The sequence below is a fragment of the Aptenodytes forsteri genome, unplaced genomic scaffold (genome assembly GCF_000699145.1).
Source record: "Aptenodytes forsteri isolate BGI_AS27 unplaced genomic scaffold, ASM69914v1 Scaffold65, whole genome shotgun sequence".
Lineage (NCBI taxonomy): Eukaryota > Metazoa > Chordata > Aves > Sphenisciformes > Spheniscidae > Aptenodytes > Aptenodytes forsteri.
The window spans coordinates 8,862,565-8,880,639 of record NW_008795127.1 but is presented as its reverse complement, the minus strand read 5'-3'; the positions used below and the strand labels follow the sequence as shown (position 1 = coordinate 8,880,639).

At 38.2% G+C, this 18,075-nt stretch overlaps 1 protein-coding gene across 1 annotated transcript in view; it reads left to right on the top strand.

Moving 5' to 3' along the window:
- The window catches only part of CWH43 (cell wall biogenesis 43 C-terminal homolog), a 28,465-nt gene extending 10,746 nt beyond the window's left edge, over positions 1–17,719 (top strand). Inside the window, exons 7-15 of the mRNA XM_009277424.2 lie at positions 2,294–2,419; positions 5,011–5,090; positions 6,423–6,528; positions 9,808–9,943; positions 11,148–11,297; positions 14,027–14,171; positions 14,831–14,892; positions 15,957–16,112; positions 17,632–17,719. Coding sequence (XP_009275699.1) covers positions 2,294–2,419; positions 5,011–5,090; positions 6,423–6,528; positions 9,808–9,943; positions 11,148–11,297; positions 14,027–14,171; positions 14,831–14,892; positions 15,957–16,112; positions 17,632–17,719 — 1,049 coding nt within the window. The remainder of the gene's footprint in view (positions 1–2,293; positions 2,420–5,010; positions 5,091–6,422; positions 6,529–9,807; positions 9,944–11,147; positions 11,298–14,026; positions 14,172–14,830; positions 14,893–15,956; positions 16,113–17,631) is intronic.
- Positions 17,720–18,075: the final 356 nt, after the last annotated feature.

The window sequence follows — 18,075 nt, the reverse complement described above, 5'->3', positions numbered from 1 at the left end:
GATGCCATCCCATTGCTTATAAAAGATTTGCAAATTATACCATGAGACTCTGTATTTGTTGCTACGCTTCTTCCCTTACAGCTTGGCTTTCTGGCAAACTGCTTGTTTTCTTCTGGTTTCTTTCAGGTGCAAGTGCTATTTCTTGCTTTCTCCTCCTGTCCCATATCCTGCCTTTCTTTTGCCGCGGTTTGGGTAGGGAACTGCACCAGGAAAAGTGACAATGAAAGTAAGATCATTATATTCAAAACTTCTGTGCTGCTTCACTGTGATATAACATAATGCTGAGGGGTCAGATCGCTGGTCTTCCATCAACTTTAATGGCTTTGAATCAGTCTCCCTTTGAGAAAGGTTTTGCGTGTGTCCTCTTCTTCATTGCACTAGACCCAGCTTCCTGGTTTGCAAACTTTCACTACAACCAATGTAACAAGTAAGAGCAGTAAGAAAATACTGAGTAATGGTCATTTCATCTTCAGCTATAACTCTGAAATAAAACATGACTTCTATAGTCGATTAACTATGCCACAAAGATATTAAGGACATATACGTTCTCCAGCAGAGCTCTTATCCAATTCATTATGCTCCCACCTTTTCTTTGCAGGTAATTGGATCCTTTAGCTCATAAGGGATGGGAAAAGAGCTTGTACTATTAGTCTGAACTACCTATTGAAAAGTTACCATCACAGTGCATTGCAACAGTTAGTGCAGGGAAGTCGCTTACTAGCTTTTAAAATGTATCTGTAGGTGTGCTTAGTTGTCTATTGTTAAAAAGCACAGCTGCTTCTGTTGGCTCTGGAACACAAGAATACAAGATGCTGCCATGTTAAACTGGTCTCCCAACCTGCTGCAGTCTGCTTACACTGTTTTAGAACAAACTGAGCAATTGCTTTTGTAGTTCCCATATAAAAATCCGTTACTTGTATCTTGGTGACAGAGTAGTTCATTTGCAAAGATAATAGACGTTTACAATCGACAGTGTCTTTTTTCATCAAGCTGTTATTTTAAGGTTCTGTAATATGTAGGTGTAACATAATTGCTCTTGTCCGGGTTAATTCCAGTAAACTTTGAAAGCACTGGGCTGAGCTGAGGGTTGTAGCCGTCCGTAGGGGCCTGGAGGCATTTTAGCATAATTTATCTACTGTGTGCTAGCCTTTTTGATGTAATGCGCTGAAACTCTACTGCAAATCAATCTTTGCTTGAGAGTGCTGGCTAAGTGTGCTTGAGGTTCCGCGGCAGTTGGTGTTAGGATACACAAAGGTAGGGAGATCTGCTGAAAGAGTCACTACTTTGCCCCAGATCAAAGGATTAAAATATTTTTGGTTTTATTGTTCTCCCAATTGGTACATGAGTGGAGGAAGGGAGAACATGGCTTTAAACAAATATTTCACTAATAGAAGAAACCTGATAAAATGTGCAGTAGTGGGACCCGGTAGTAGCAGCAGAGTTAAAATATCTCTGCGTTTCCATAGTGAATAATGAGACAGGTTCTGAGGATTGCTTGGTTAGCACCCAATGCAGCCTGATGCTGGGGACCGCAAAGTTATCTGGTAATATCATGATCCTTAGGCTGCTGGGTTGCAAGGGAAGAGCAAGAACAGCTGTAAGTTGCATTAGTGTCAGTAGCCCCTGTGCACAGCCTGAAAGACGCAAAGGTGGACTGTATTTTGGAGCTCACCGTAGTCCAGAGTAGAGTTCATACTGTGAAGGGGTCTTTGGCTAGATACTTTTACTATTAGGTCTGCTCTTCAGTCATCAGCACAAAGCAGGCTTATTAAGGCTGTTTCAGGTGTATTAAATCTTAGCAGCAGCTTATTTGAAAAAAAACCCCAAACAATATAATTTTGAACTTCATTATTTTTGTGTGAAACAGGTGTTCAGTGGAATTTTAAATAATCTTTTAGCTTTGACTTCTTATTGCAATACTACTATTTTGAAATATGTTTTGACATATTTATCATTAATGGCATGTTTAATGTCACTAGCCAATTTGTTGGAAGCAATGCTTATGTCAACAAGTACAACAGTGTAATTCAAAAATTTTTGAAGTGCTGCAGGCATAGACGAGGTGAAATCTGTGACAATGATAAGTAGGGTCTTTTCTATCAATAAATCTCATATTGCCTGCATTACTACACTGGGTATGGCATTTATCTGTGTTTGTGCTTTGAATTGTCTTTGTTGTTGGAGCCATAAGGCTGAATGTAACACAACAGCTGGGAGTTTATAAATGGTGCATTTATAAGCAATGTTTAATATGTTAAAGCTCTATGAAAAAACTAATTACATCTTTTTACAGGGTTTATCGTGTTATGTATTGGGGTAGACTTTCTAACAGGACCCAAGAAAGACCTTAGCTCTATCTTTGAAGTGAAAAGCAACCAAAAGCCACTATTCAGAAAGAGTAAAAACTATATTAAACTATGTAAGTATAATTTTACCTCCTTTCTTCCATGACTCTAGGAATACTTTCTGAAGAAAAAGAGTAACGCAGTGGAGTGTTTTGCTGAGATGTTTTAGAAATGTTTTTTGGTGCTAGTTTTAGAGCCAGACTTGTAGTTGGTATCGCCCTCGTTCCAGTTTTAATGATGACATATACTAACTGAGGAGCTGATTCACTCTGATTACTGTTGAGAGAGAGGCTATTCCTCATGGAGTGTGTTAAATGGAGACCAAAAAAAATGAACTGCAGAAAAAAGAAAATGAAAAACGGATTTGGCATCATTTGTGATTTCATTTTGGCAGTTGAGGAGGAGGCCTCTCTGGATCTTGGGATTTATTACATGTGTATACAAAAGATCTGAATGATTTCTCAGCCCGTTCGGTATGTTGATTTTGAAGCAGTTCAGTGTGACACCCTTTCATAGGGCTGTGTGAGCTGGCTGGCTGTGGGATGGGACTCGGTGGGCCCGGGAGCTGCTGTATAACGTGACACTCCTCCTGCGTGAGGAGGCAGTCCTGCAAAGCCTGTTGTGGCTGACATCACTACACAATCCTGATGCCCTGCTGCACGTGCAGATGAGGCCTGTCCTCGGGAAACCTTTGTCACCTCCTGCCTGTGAACTATGCCTAGGGATCCCAGCTTTCCAGATGATATATATGAGGTCTGCTTTTTTCCTTAGGTTTTGAAGAGAAACTAAAGTGTTTGAGGTTTTACTGCTTTTTTGGCTTATAAACCTCTGGAATCCATCCAAATTATGTTTTCAAGTATTTCTCTACAATCACTTGAGTTTCAGATTTGTTTTCATTGTTAGCTTACTTTTTCTAAGGAAAAAGTCTGTCGGTATTGTGAAGTTTGGTAAAGGAAAAAATTGTTAGGTGTTAGGGCATGCTGACCCTACAGAGATCAGGATGCTGAAGATTCAAATTCCTGCATCTTTTTTTCCTCTGTGACTTTGGATCAACTCACTTATCATTTGCGTACCTCATTTTACCTCATTTGGAAAGTGGAGACAATAGTACTTCACCACTTTTCAGGGCTTTTTCTGAAATCTTTATGAAGGTCTTTACCCTATATACTCAGGGGCCAGAAGAATGTGGCCCCCAATTCTCTGGAATCCATCCAAATTATGTTTTCAAGTATTTCTCTACAATCACTTGAGTTTCAGATTTGTTTTCATTGTTAGCTTACTTTTTCTAAGGAAAAAGTCTGTCGGTATTGTGAAGTTTGGTAAAGGAAAAAATTGTTAGGTGTTAGGGCATGCTGACCCTACAGAGATCAGGATGCTGAAGATTCAAATTCCTGCATCTTTTTTTCCTCTGTGACTTTGGATCAACTCACTTATCATTTGCGTACCTCATTTTACCTCATTTGGAAAGTGGAGACAATAGTACTTCACCACTTTTCAGGGCTTTTTCTGAAATCTTTATGAAGGTCTTTACCGTATATACTCAGGGGCCAGAAGAATGCGGCCCCCAAGAGTTTGTGTGTTAGAGGCAACATGAGCACCAATAGCAAGTGGTTTAAATATTACTACTCAAAAACATTTCACAAAAGTGAGTAAATACTTCAAAATACTGTCTGTCACAAAGCACAGCCCTTGCTCAGCTAATTTTGTGACATTACAACAGTAACTCTTGTATTTCCTTGTCATGCCCAGACTTGTATTATTTCTCATCTTCCCCTTCAAGCACCTTTGCATCTTGCAGAGTATGAAATTGCTTGACATGTACTAATGTAAACAGCATGTCCTTTCTTCTGACATCATCCATGATAAATGTTATTTAAATTTTACACAAAATTGTTCCAGAAAACTTGCATAAAAATAATTACACATCTGTTTAAAGATTTGATGAAAGAATAAACTGGAGTTACTGAAATCACTGTAGGTACCATATGCCACTGTGTAAATGAAATAACAGTAGAGGGGTTTGATCATCAAATTACAGTGTGCCAAACCCTCAGACCTCGTAAGTGTCCACTGCGGTTATTTAGAAGGCTACAGGAGCAATGGGAGAGCTCTGAATTTGCGTTCTGTGAAGCCACAGCGCCTTTCCAAGAACGTGTCAAACAAAGGACTGCGCTGGAGGTCTGGCAGGGATCACATCTTTCTGACATCTAAAGGCTTGTGAAGTAAACTCATTTTTTTTCTACACGCTGTATTAATATAAAATAAAAATTGTATACTACAAATGCATATCTGGAACACAGAGGAAAACACTGGAAGGTTTACATGATGCTCTTACTCATATCCTATAATGAATTCTTCAGTAGGTATCATTCTTACATAAATATTCCAAGGAGTTTTAGTGTATTGTATCTGCTCAGCCTGTTGTGTTTTGGAGAATGTAAGTGTATCTGCACACATACAGATATTCTGCCCACATAGATACTCTTAAGTACATTACTTTGGAGTGGTGTTCTCACTGGCATATGTGGAAATTTAAATGTATACATTCCCCATTCTATGAAAAACACACCTTAGAATGACAGTGTACCCAGTTCTGTTTAACTGCAATAACAACATCATTTTCTCTTGCTTTAAAAACAACGTTTCTGTGTTTCTCTGTTTCAAGTATTGTGGCTGTTTGTTGGTGTTGGTTTGCTAGGATTGGGTCTACGTTATAAAACTTACCAGAAGAAGTTGGGCCAAGGGGTGAGTAGTGTGTTTGTGAAAATGGTAACTTTCAAATATACAGCAAAATGCATGTGTGATATCTTAGGTGTGTTGGTTGGTGCTGAAGAAGTCTTTGTACCAGTATCCAAGTATTCAGCAACAATAATGCAGAAATGAAGATGCAGAAAGTTTAATCTGTAAATTCATGTTGAACGCGGGAAATATCTGGGTCTTTGGAGATTTATAGTGCTGCTATGAAGGAAAAAAATATTCTGAAAAACTGAGAGATGCTTGCCTCATACATTCAATTTGAACGTTACTTTTATAAATGAGTTTATCTGAATTGGATTCAACACTTGACTGGACAATGCTGTTAGCAGCCCAATCTTATATCAGGGAAGTTTGAGCAGCTAGCCTCCTGAGGTTCCTTCCAGCTGAAGGAATTCTATGCTTCTATATTTATATGCATAACTCTGAATTGAACCTCTCTGAAAAGTTGGTTGACTTAGATTAGACTTAGACTAGTTACAGAAATTGGATAAAAATTGACAGATTCCAGTTTTCCATCTGGCAAAAAATTAGGTATTGCAATGATAGTAACAATTAAGATGCTTAATACTCGCAAAGTTTAGCATTTAGATTACTTACAAGTTGTCCGAGTGTGTTGCATATTTAGTAATTTTAATACAAAATTAGAGCTGTTTTGATCAGGTATGAATTAACATGTTTCCATGCTATGATTTAATTGATTACTAATATAAAATTAAATTTTTGATGCAGGTGGCTGCAATTATGAATTAGACTTTTTTCTTTTGGTGGCAGTTTGGAAATCTTCCTTTGAAACTTGCTCTTGACATGTATTCCTGCTGGTAATTTTTTTGTTAGAGAAATCACTGATGACAAATGCAGGAAAAGATGCAGAAAAGGTGATGAGAGCTAAGTAGAAATTGTGTGTGTGTGTGTGCACGTGCACACGCACGTGCGTATTCACACATGCACACAGACATATACAGTTGGCTTTCTTTTTAGAACTCATCCTGGTTTGTAGTACCTTATAATGTGGAAAAAAGTGGGTAGTTCCTCTTAAAAAGATGAAAAAATTCATAGTGTCTTTCATGTTCATTTATTTACTCTTACTTGTACAAATTCATTTTAACTAGGGTCACTTTTCTCCTCCTGTTAATAGCAGATTTTTGTCAAAAATGCCTGAAGTCTTTTGTAATCCTGACAACTTTATTAGGAAAATATGTTGGTTAAAACATCTCTTCTTGCGTGTCTTTTATGGCACCATGTATCTGATGTTGTTGACTGCAAAGGTATAATACATGAAAGTCAAATTGTACTTGACATTTTTCTATTTATTTTTTTGAGGTTCCAAAAAGAGACTTCTCTGCTATGATCTGGCCTTTTAGATTTGCATATGACAATGAAGGATGGTCTAATTTGGAAGGATCAGCTAATTTGCTTAATCAGACAGGTAATGCTTTTTTCCACTTTATTTATATTTGAGAGGGTTCATCTGAAGAGACAGAAGCAAGAACACCTGCTGAGTGAGTCCATTCTTGCATTAACACAAGAACCTGTGTCTGGTGGCTTTCTCCTGAATTTGTGAGCTGTTCCAATACAATCACTTCTGTTAAAAATCCATTTGCAGAGGTGATAATTTTTTTAATGTATTTTAAAGATGTTTCTGGTTGGAGGAAACACTTCGTTTATTATTTGGATTTTTTTCTCATATTGCTGATGAGTTACTTGTCTATAGAGAAATTCTTTGCATAAATGAAATAATGATGAATTTCCTTTTAGATCAAATTTAATGTTTTATAACTTCTGTGGTTTTTTTTTTTAGATGTGAAGCATTATATAATTTCTGAAGAGTTGGAAATTAAAATGCCCTAAACAAGGCGTTCAGAGGAAAAACAGACAAGTCTGTTTCCATCAGTGAGCCAGAGCAATGTATAAAAGAGGAATAGTGATTGTAGCTTGGCTGAGTTGTCATGATTTTACTGCAAAGGATCTCTAACCTGTTGCTCATGGACAGGGTTTTGGTTGGAAAATTAGCTATAGGAAACGAAGAATTTGAACCAAAGATTAATGCTGCTGCAGGGTGCGTTGAAAGGAATTGACCAGCGGTGCTTGTAGGTGTTACTTGTTTTCTGCGATACCCATGACATAGGGAAGACTGGGAGCGGCCGCTTTAAGATTTAAAGCAGCTCAGGAGATTAGGAAGCATCCATGCTGCCATTCCAGCATTTGTTGTTCTCCTCTCCTCCTATGGAGTGAATGCACCACACGGCTTTCCTGAGCAGCTCAGGCTTGACAGATCCAAGCAGTGGGAAGGCACTGACACAGGTGCTGCTGTACAAGCCTCAATTTTGTGGCAGAGATGCTCAGGAGTTAGTAAAGAGGGAACAGGCTGATTCGTGCATCATTCGTTCTGTTGTCCCATGACCAAAGGTTCAGAGGGCTGAGCTCTGTAGGCTGTCTAGTGATATGAGAAAACAACTGGGACATTTGATGAATTGAAATTTGGGGCATTCTTGTACATACGGGATTCCATAGCTCATGGCTTATGTCTGAGTATTTAACCTTTGCATATTTATTTATTAACAGTAATGAATGCATTTATTTCTGGTACCTATAGTTTAAATTCATGAATATTAGAAAAAGTGATTTACTTGGTTATGTCCATTGAGCATTTCTTTGTGGTAATGAAGTATCACTTGTAAAAGAAGCAATTGGTAAGTCAAAAAGGCAGCAAATTCCAAAATATAAATGAATAAATCTTAATTCCTGATTGCCAGAAACAATATTCTGGAGTTTTATGTTACATGTATATTGTTATATGAAATACCACATTAACATTTCCAGGAAATGCATTAATGCATTCAGAGTTAAGCTGGAGATTCTTAAACGATTTGTTTGCTAAAGAAGAGTAGCTGATTTTGAGAGGCACAGAGAAAAGAGTGGCTAACTTCTTCAGCATAGGGGTTCTCTTCAAAGGTGTGGTGGTGTGCATTCCTTGGGCTCATCTTCTCTCTGTTGGAATAGTGAAGACGCAACATGTAATGGCTTTTGTGACTGGAACTCCTGTCTGCCCTGAAGGGAACGAACATCAACCCCTCTCAATGGTTTTAGTCATTGTTTCTGTGGCTAGCATGTATGCTAATGATGTAGAAGCAAAAATCTGGGAATCCACTTAAAAGTACTCTGAGCTACCATTTTCCCTGCTAACATTGCTTTCATAGTGCTAAATAAGACATTTCAAAAGCAAAAAATCTTATGTAGCAAGAGCAGTGCTGGATGGAGAGGTCTTAATTCCTTATAGAAGGGTTGCGCATGAAGCGGTGACTCGATCTGCCTTGTAGAGTAGGAGAGTACTCCAAGGGGACCATAATCACAGCAAGAAGGGAGCACTTGCTGCTGCTGCAGCCATACCGACTTGCTGCTCAAGCTGAGCCTGGATGGTTCAGCCAGCCTGTGGCCAGCTTGCAGACTCTCACCTTCCTTCAGGTATGGGCAGGTCTTTCTTAGCTGCCAGTTCCTTGAGGGACCGCATAGCTCTTCCTGTATCCTGCAGCTAAAATATAGGGGAACCTGTCATGTTTCCCTGACAAAACCACACCTCAGCATGTAAACAGGGAGGGACCACAGTACCCTGAGAAAGTGTGGTGGCTGTGGATGGTCAACAATTCACTAGAGCTGGGAACCCTTTTGTTACCGTGCCTGGGGACTGACGCTAGATTGCTATAGGCTGATTAATTGTTTTGGCAGCAGCAGCAACCTGCTCCCTCTTGCACAGGACCCTTTGGAGCAGAATAGGATTTGGCAGATGAAGGTAAGTGCAGATGTGCTGTGTAGCGCTTGTTCATCAAGTTGAAAGCAGTAGACTTGCTACTATGCTGAGCCCTCAGCATAAGAAAGACACGGACCTGTTGGAGCGGGTCCAGAGGAGGGTCATAAAAATGAACAGGGGGATGGAACACCTCTCCTATGAAGAAAGGCTGAGGGAGTTGGGGTTGATCAGCCTAGAGAAGAGAAGGCTTCATGGAGACCCTATTGCAGCCTATCAGTACTTCAAGGGGGCTTATAAAAAAGATGGCGGCAAACTTTTGAGCAGGGCCTGTTGCGACAGGACAAGGGGGAATGGCTTTAAACTAAAGGAGGGTAGATTTAGACTAGATAGAAGGAAGAAATTTTTTATGCTGAGGGTGGTGAAACACTGGCACAGGTTGCCCAGAGAGGTGGTGGATGCCCCACCCCTGGAAACATTCAAGGTCAGGTTGGACGGGGCTCTGAGCAACCTGATCTAGTTGAAGATGTCTCTGCCCACAGCAGGGGGGTTGGACTAGATGACCGTTAGAGGTCCCTTCCAACCCAAACTATTCTATGATTCTATGATTCTGTTAATCTGTGTATGCACGTTATGTCTAATGCTTTTGAAATGGTCCACGCTAGGTATGTGCAGGCCAGCTGTCCTGTGCAGTCTCATGTGTGCCTGGTTATGCACCAGGGAGGAGCTATGGCATCCAGACACTAAGTGTCTCTCCATCAGAGGCTGTGTAGCCTACAGTGACTGAAAGTTTGGGCATGACTTTGTTGCCAGCGTAAGATTTGCCCTGATTGACTCCTGAAGGGCTTGTGTCCATCCATGTGTAATCAAAAGGGAAATGACATTATGTAGTCATTTATAAATCACATTTATAGGTCACAGTTATAAATTTGGAAATATTTTCTTTTTTCTTCCCCGTTTTAGGTGCTGATTTTATCACTATTATAGAGAGTGATGCCTCTAAACCATTCATTGGGAACAACGATCCAACAATGTGGCTAGGAGAAAGACTAGGATTTTACACAGATTTTGGTCCAAGCACAAGAGATCACACTTGGGGGTGAGTCATCTTTACATGCACAGTGACAGTAAATAAATGTAAATACACTACCCAATGCTAACTCCACTAGAACACGGGCAAAGAATAATTGGAATAATAACCACCGTAATCACTTGTTGGAGCTTGTCTTTAAGAACACGCTTTGATTCCTTAGCATTATAATGCAATGCAGATGAAATTTTCTCGTTGTTAAAAATGGTCAGTTTTGGTGCCTGTCCCTGTAAAGTACTTTGGCTTTGGTGATGCAGAGAATGGCATCCTGCCCCTTAAGGTGCAGATTTGGAAGTCTGGCATTCTAAGTACTACATCTGATTTGCTTTTCTCATTATTTTGTTTTGGACTGTAAGAACCTTAGATTTCAGACTTAAGAATGTGATAGCAGTTGGAAAATGTAACTGCACCTGGAGTTATTAGAAATTTTGAATTCATTAAATCCAGCTTGGGCTGTATAGTGGGAAATGGGCATACAAAAGCAAAAGCATCATGTCTATTTGACCAGATTTTTTTGTGTCTGATTTTACTCTAATGCTTCACCAACTACCAGTTGCATATCTTTGCCCTCTGGAAAATAGTGGCTTATGATGTGGCTTTTTTCCAGGGGGATATGCAGATATCTGTGGCAGATGGAACTTCCTAGTGATGTTGCAATGGCTATTTAATTTTTGCCATATGTGAGGGGAATTTAGTAACTTTCCTCTTCCAGAGCCTGTCTTTTTAAGTGATACAGAATAGGGCAGAAAAGTCATTCTCTGAAATTTTCTTCATGAAATATTTTGAAAAACCTGATGCAAAATGGTTTTAAGGTTGATTCCAAAGAGAAGCTGGAAGAATGAGAAATCTCCAACTTTGAAGATGTATTTCTACCTGCTTCTACTTCTAATAAAATACATTTTAATTACTGGGAGTATAAAATTCTGTTTTGTCTGAGGATGTAGATTTTGAGAGGCTCAGTGTAAGAATTCATAAATATGGAATGGTATTTCTTAGTGTAGGAATGAATTTGATAATACATCTTTAGACATGTACTTAAGTAATATTTTAGAGGAAAACCTAAATTCAGAAAAATCTGCTAGAGATGGTTTGTGTTCTGGTCTGATGGTTTGAGTTCAGTGACCGTTAGTCTTCTGCTCACATTTATCTGCTTAGTTCACACTTGTGACGCTTGTGAACTACAAAATGTAACTGTTTCCCTCTTCTCATGTAGGATTATGGCGCTATCAAGGTATCCAATTGTAAAATCTACCCATCACCTCCTTCCATCTCCAGAGGGAGAGATTGCACCTGCCATCTCCATGACTGTCAACTTCACAGGGAAACTGGTTGATTTTGTTGTTGCCCATTTTGGAAATGAAGAGTGTGTATTTTATTTATTGTTACATATGTCATGCAAAGTTGGGTAACATAATTGTAATTTGTGAACTTCTGGGATTTTTTTTGTACCCTTTAAAATCTGCTGCTGTAATACTGGTTCTAACAAGGCACATTGGAGGGAATACTATGACATAGCTACTGGTTTAAAATTTTGAAGCATTTTTTAAAAGGGACAAATGTGTCACGCAAAACTCAGCTGAGCCTAATATCTGACTTACTAAAGATATAAAGATATAGTTCTGCAAAACCACAACAAGTAATAGGGCTACAGATACATCTCAGTGCAGGATAGCATCCTTCTGACTTTCTGCATGTGGAATAGACCTGTTATATTCCACAACGAGTGCAGATAGTTACAGTGACAGATAGATAGCATTAATGGACAATTGGTGTTTAATAAAATAAAAAGTAACAATTCTGAAACATCCAAGAAAGGACAGAAGAGCAACGAAGCTGGTGAAGGGTCTGGAGAACAAGTCTTATGAGGAGCAGCTGAGGGAACTGGGGTTGTTTAGTCTGGAGGAAAGGAGGCTTGGGGAGACCTTATCGCTCCCTACAGCTACCTGAAAGGAGGTTGTAGTGAGGTGGGGGTCGGTCTCTTCTCCCAAGTAACTAGCGATAGGACGAGAGGAAATGGCCTCAAGTTGCACCAGGGGAGGTTTAGATTGGACATGAGGAAAAATTTCTTCACCGGAAGGGTTGTCAAGCATTGGAACAGGCTGCCCAGGGAAGTGGTGGAGTCACCATCCCTGGAGATATTTAAAAGACGTGTAGATGTGGTGCTTAGAGACATGATTTAGTGGTGGACTTGGCAGTGTTAGGTTTACGGTTGGACTCGATGATCTTAAAGGTCCTTTCCAACCTGAATGGGTCTATGAATTCTATGACGGTGTTGAAAGAGCAACAAAAATATCCATTCAGTGTCCTTCTGACTATATGAAACTGGAAATATGAAATCTAATCTCTGGATTATGAGTATAATTCTTCCTTTCAGAACTCAAATATGTGATGGGAAAGATTTAAGTTCTTTACTTTAAAACAATGTCTTGATTACTTGTGTGTAATGAATATTAATAAGGGACAGTTTTGTGATGCTGCTTGTAGCTGTATTTTCTGTTTCATTTGCTGCAATATCTAGTATGTTTGTGGTTATGTAGTAAGATTTGGACTTTTTTTAATATTTGTTATAATTCATGGAAAGGCAAATTTATGGATTGGGTGCAGAATATGATACACAAAGAAGCCGCTCAGAAAGCAGTAGGAATTCTCATTATCCCATACTGATCTTCCCCATTTCCTTCCCCTGTGTAGAAGCTGTGCTCCAAGCATGCAAATTGTTTATAGATTTCCCTTTTACTAAACACATATAGTTGTCAGAAACCACTCCTAATCTGAACTCTAGAAAGGAATTTAATTCTCTGCCTCACACAGGTGATTAGATTTGCCTCTCTGAGAAACTTTGACAAAGTAGAAGAAAATAGCACTGTATTCCCCCCTCACAGAGAGATGAGATAAAGGTGAAGGAGAAAAAAGGAGACACATGGGAAATGAGTGCAAATTAGATTGTGTTTTGAGGTGAATTAATTTGTAATCAAATGGCACATACAGCTGCTTGTTTTTCATCTTTTTTCATCTGCTGCTTAGGATGACATAAACTATAGAATACTGGATAACTAGGGATTTTTTTAAAGACTGCTTTTTAAAATGTGGGAATATAACAATGCCTGTGTCATTTAAAAGAACCCATCTTCTGGAGAGGTGTAATTCTGGAAAAAGCAGCTAACTGAGCAGGCAACTTCACGTATACCTTGGTCAGACTTCTATTTAAATGGTTGGGGTTTTTTGTCTCCTGTCTGTGTGCGCTTTCTCCCTAATGCATTTGCTTCAGTCAGAAGTACTGCTATTTAGAAAGCATAGCAGCATTTAAATTTTTGTCGTCTTTTGGGATTACAGATTCCAAAATCAACTCCCTGTCTCAATGGTATCTAGCCCAGTCTACCAAAATATAGAAGAGAACATGCTTTGCACAACTGTTTAAAGTTATTAACATGAAAAATCGTAGAAAGAGAACTGCCTTTACGTTATGTCGTGACAAATCCAAGGACAGGGAATGGGATCCAATACAGTATTTTGCCAGGCTCCATTTATGCTATTGCTTTTGGTCATGTTGGAACTGTTGTGTAAATCTTGTTAAAGAGATGCAGAATACCTTCCAAATGTCGTTAAGTAGTGTTAATGGGATGACGTAGCTCTGAAGTTGTATTTCATAAATTATGTGACCCAAACTTTAAGACTATATTTATCATGCTCTGTCCATCATAAAAGTTTTGTTAGCATGTGAGCTTTTTGTTATGCACCACTCTGTGCTAGCACAATTAAATTTCAAGTGCAGGCAGAGACAAAGCCTCAGATAACCAAAGCACTTACATTCACATTTCCTGGTGATGAGATCAGTATTAAAACCAAAACAGTAATAGAAAAAGTTGTTCCTATAATGGTTAGAAAGAGAACCCTAATTACATCTACCATGACCATGTGGCTTTTATTGAACACAGTGATCATTTTGAATCAGTGAGCTTTTCTGTAAACTTTCATACTCTCTAATACGGAGCAATAAAAAAGGTGTCAGATTCATTTGTGGTTTACTATGTTATAGCACAAAGATTCCGAGCTAAAATGTATATATGTTAAAATCTCTTCCATTTCTTTTAGAGAGGACTTGGACAGAAAACTCCAGGCTATAGCTGTTTCAAACCTATTGAAGACTAGCTCTAAGCAAGTTGTATTTCTGGGATACATCACTTCAGCTCCTGGATCCAGAGATTATACTGAATTAATAGAAAATGGAAATGTCCAGGTAATGTAAAAGTACTGCTTCTTTTAGCAGTTAGAGATAATATATATTTGAAACATTCAGCTTAATATATCAAATTGGTAACTTAGACATATAAGAAAATACATGCACATTTTCAAATACAGTCTTCAGCTACCTGACATGTTATAGAGAAGGTGGAGTTACACAGTGAAACGACAAGAGGCAATGGACAGCAGTTGCCACAAGGGAATTGTCAGTTAGATAGTAGAAGAGAAAAAAAAAAAAATCACAGTTAGGGTTGTCCAGCATTAGAACAGGGGCCCAGAGACGTTGTGAAATCTCCATCCTTGGAGATATTCAAAAGTTGGCTGCATAAGGCCCTGAGCAACCTGCTTGAAGTTACTTTGAGCACGGGGTTGGGAGTGGGTGACCTCCAGACATCCCTTCCAACCTCTAATTCTGTGATTCTTTTGTTTTAAAACTGAGTTCTGCAATTTGGTTTTCTGTCAGGAGATGTCAAAAAGTGGTCTGATTTGTCTGTCTAACAGTGGGTTTTTTCCTTTCTACCTTGTTACAATGTTTTAGGCAAAACATTTTCCTGCAGCAGGTTTATACATTGGTTCTATTACTGATTTAAAGCCTACCCATAAGGAAAGCTTACCTTATTTGTTTGACTTTTTATTTTTTCCTTTCACTCATAGGATATTGACAGTACAGATCATGACAGATGGTGTAGCTATATTATGTATCGTGGAGTAATAAGGTGTGTTAAAGTGGATCATTTATTCATTGGTTTTAAGTATCTTTATGACAATCAGTTTTACACCCTTCTGTAGGTAATTGTGGAAGAGTCTTATATCCCTAAACAATTATGTATGGACAGTTAGAAATAATATGAAGTAATGCGAAACATCGATCTCAGGATGAATTGGTGTATTTCTGAATATAATTTACAAAGACAGTATTACAGGTTTCATCCTTCTATGTCAAAAGCCTTCAGATCTAATCTGCTTTGGTAACATAAAACTACTTTTTTCCAAAACTCTGGCTTTGCAGCTTCATTCTAAAATGTGAAGGCTAAGCCCTAATTTGTATGTGACACAGAAGATACAAATTTTGAACTATGATTGTAGGGTTTGTTCAGGCAAAATGCTGATCTAATCCAGCCAAGCTTTATGCTGGATTTAGTGGAAACTTTAACTGTGTAAGCCCATATTGAAGCGCTTTCCTCTGCTGGGACCTATGCACTCCATATTTTTTAATACCAAGTTGCTTGTAAATCATTCTTTTGGTGATACATGTACCAGAATGGAATTCAGCTTATTCTGAATAAACTGCAAATTCTGCAGTGTTCATAGGAGTAAAACCAGTAAACTAGATAGCTGTCTTAAGTAACAGTATTGAGTAAAAAAAAAAGCAACAAAAAACCCAACAAAACCCCCATTTGCAATCTAATTTTTAGCCTTACTCGTTCCATTGATGCTTGAGTTCCTTTCCTGAATTTCAAAATCTCTTCAGTGAAAAAAGTTGGTGAGCTTATACCAGTATGCATATTCTAAAACTGTAACTTTAAAAATAAGTTTCTAAATCTAGAACTCATTTTTGTTGTCAAACACTTAGGCTTTCTCAGTTTTTCTACTTGTGACATTGTGTTACGATGCTCATGTTTACAGAGCACTTTAAGTTTTTTGAAGGTGAGATTCACAGAAATGGAAAGTTATGTTGCTAAGTTAAATAATAACTCTTGGAAAAAAGAGACATGAATTAAGAATGTGGTGAAATTGCCTTGAGTTATTTCTTCAAACTAACTCTTCTTGTGTCTGATAGGTTGGGCTATGCCCGCATATCTCATGCTGGTTTAAGTGATTCAGAAGTCCAGATGGCCAAATTTAGGATCCCAGATCACTTGGATAGCTATGTTGACAATGACAGAACTGTCACTGATCCCAGCCAAGTTCCTGAGGACATCCATTTCAATCCCAGGTCAGTGTATCTCATAAGAAATTAAGATGCACGTGACATCTTGTAAAAGAGAAGTCTGGGAACAGAATTGTTCTTAAAGTGGGAGGCACTGGTCAGTACCAAACTGAGCAGAAGATTAGGAGGCAAGAACTTCTGATTTGTAATTTTTTCTACTGACTTGGCATGTGCCTTGGGAAAATCAGTCTGCAGTGTCGTAGCATAAATTGAAGGTAATGCTTATTTCACCCAGGTGATTAATTTCTGAGATTGTTTGGTAGGGATATTTGCCAAGTGGTGTGGTGACTCACTTTATAGGTGATGAGAGATCTCCCATATTTCTCAGCACTTTTGAGGATTGGGGTCTTAATATACTGTTACTTAGAACACAAAATACAATATATATGCTAAATACTCCTTGCATAAGCATTTTAAAACATACTATATAACTGGAGCAAAAATTAAGGAGAATGCCTGAGGTAGTATGTTACATATGTCAAAAAGAAAAAAGGGCTAGGTTTTTACATAAAAAGTTATTTATTTCTAAAATGCTGTCATTTTTCCACTGGCATTGCATAAGGAAGAGAAATACGGAGAAAGGTATTTATTCTACATTGAATATCAGTGGAAGAGTCATGAAGTTTGAGATAAGTTTTGCCACAGAGAGACAATTCCCAGCAATGCTGTATTTAGTACTTCTTACATGTGTAATACAGAATATACTAATTTCTTATATACACCTAATAGTTGAGCTTACTCACTTTTTATTTACCACTCAGTCACTGGCTTCCTGTCTAAGCAGGAGTTTGCCCAGTCTTTTCCACATGATGAAACTTGCCTGAAGTTAGCATTCACATTCAGATTTTTCTCAGTTGATTTCAGTGCAGAATATTTTTCTTGTCCTAATTCCTTTTATGTCTGCCTATAGGCAGAAAAAAATTATGCCCTTTAGGAATAAGTTTAACTTCTTCCAGTTAACTATAGTTCTTTTGAAGCACAGTGGCACTGCTTTTAAATGCTATTTAGCACTGAGATTTTGAATAAGTACTACATTTTACTTTTGCAAATCTATCTACCATAATAGTCAGTAGTCAAAACTTTCAGATTTAAATATGGCATGAAGAATTACAATTTTCACCGTAATTTTCAAAAGTAAGATGTGCAATATTAACAAGAGGGTTGAGTATTTGCATACTATGGGGGGTTAAATTATATCTCCACTGAAGTCAGTAGAAAAAATTTAAAGAGCATAGGATTTAACTAGATAAAAGCACCGCTCACCTTTGTCAGCTGGAGTTCCATTTATAGAATGCCTATGGCATTAATCCAATCAGTGTAATTAAATGTCTCCATTACACTCAAAGACGTCTAGTTAGCATACATAGTTTATGATTTATATGTAAGTAGGGTTGTGGCCTGTTTCTGAAATAAACTATCTAGAACATTCAGAAGAAGTGTTAATTATACTGTAGTAAGCGTATGATTTAATTGCATGGGTTAAATTGTGTTGTAATGGTTTTGCTTTCTTGAATATTTTTCTTAGGTTTGGATCTTATAAAGATGGACATAATTATGAGCATATTCATCACTTTCATATGAGCACTCCTAAATATTTTAAACAGACAAACTAGAATGAGAAAATAACGTATCATTGGGGCCAACGAGAAAGGTTTGTTGCTTGAAACTGAATTGGCAGCCAAAAAGACTACATTGCTTAAGGATGAGCAACTCCCATGCTGCATAACACTGTGAATGTCTGTGTAATAGCTGGTGACTCTTTTCTTTAATGATTTGTCATCACTGTGAGAGAGGGAAGACGCATGCATTTTGATAAACCAGCATCTACCTGGGCCAGACACCTGCTTTGTATGCAGCAAAGCAAGGGTGGGAACTTGCTTTGGCAATAACTTCTTCAACTTTTTTGAAGGTATCTTATATTGTGCTGTTCCAGAGTTGAATGTATCTATCCACCTTTTCTTTAGGGTCC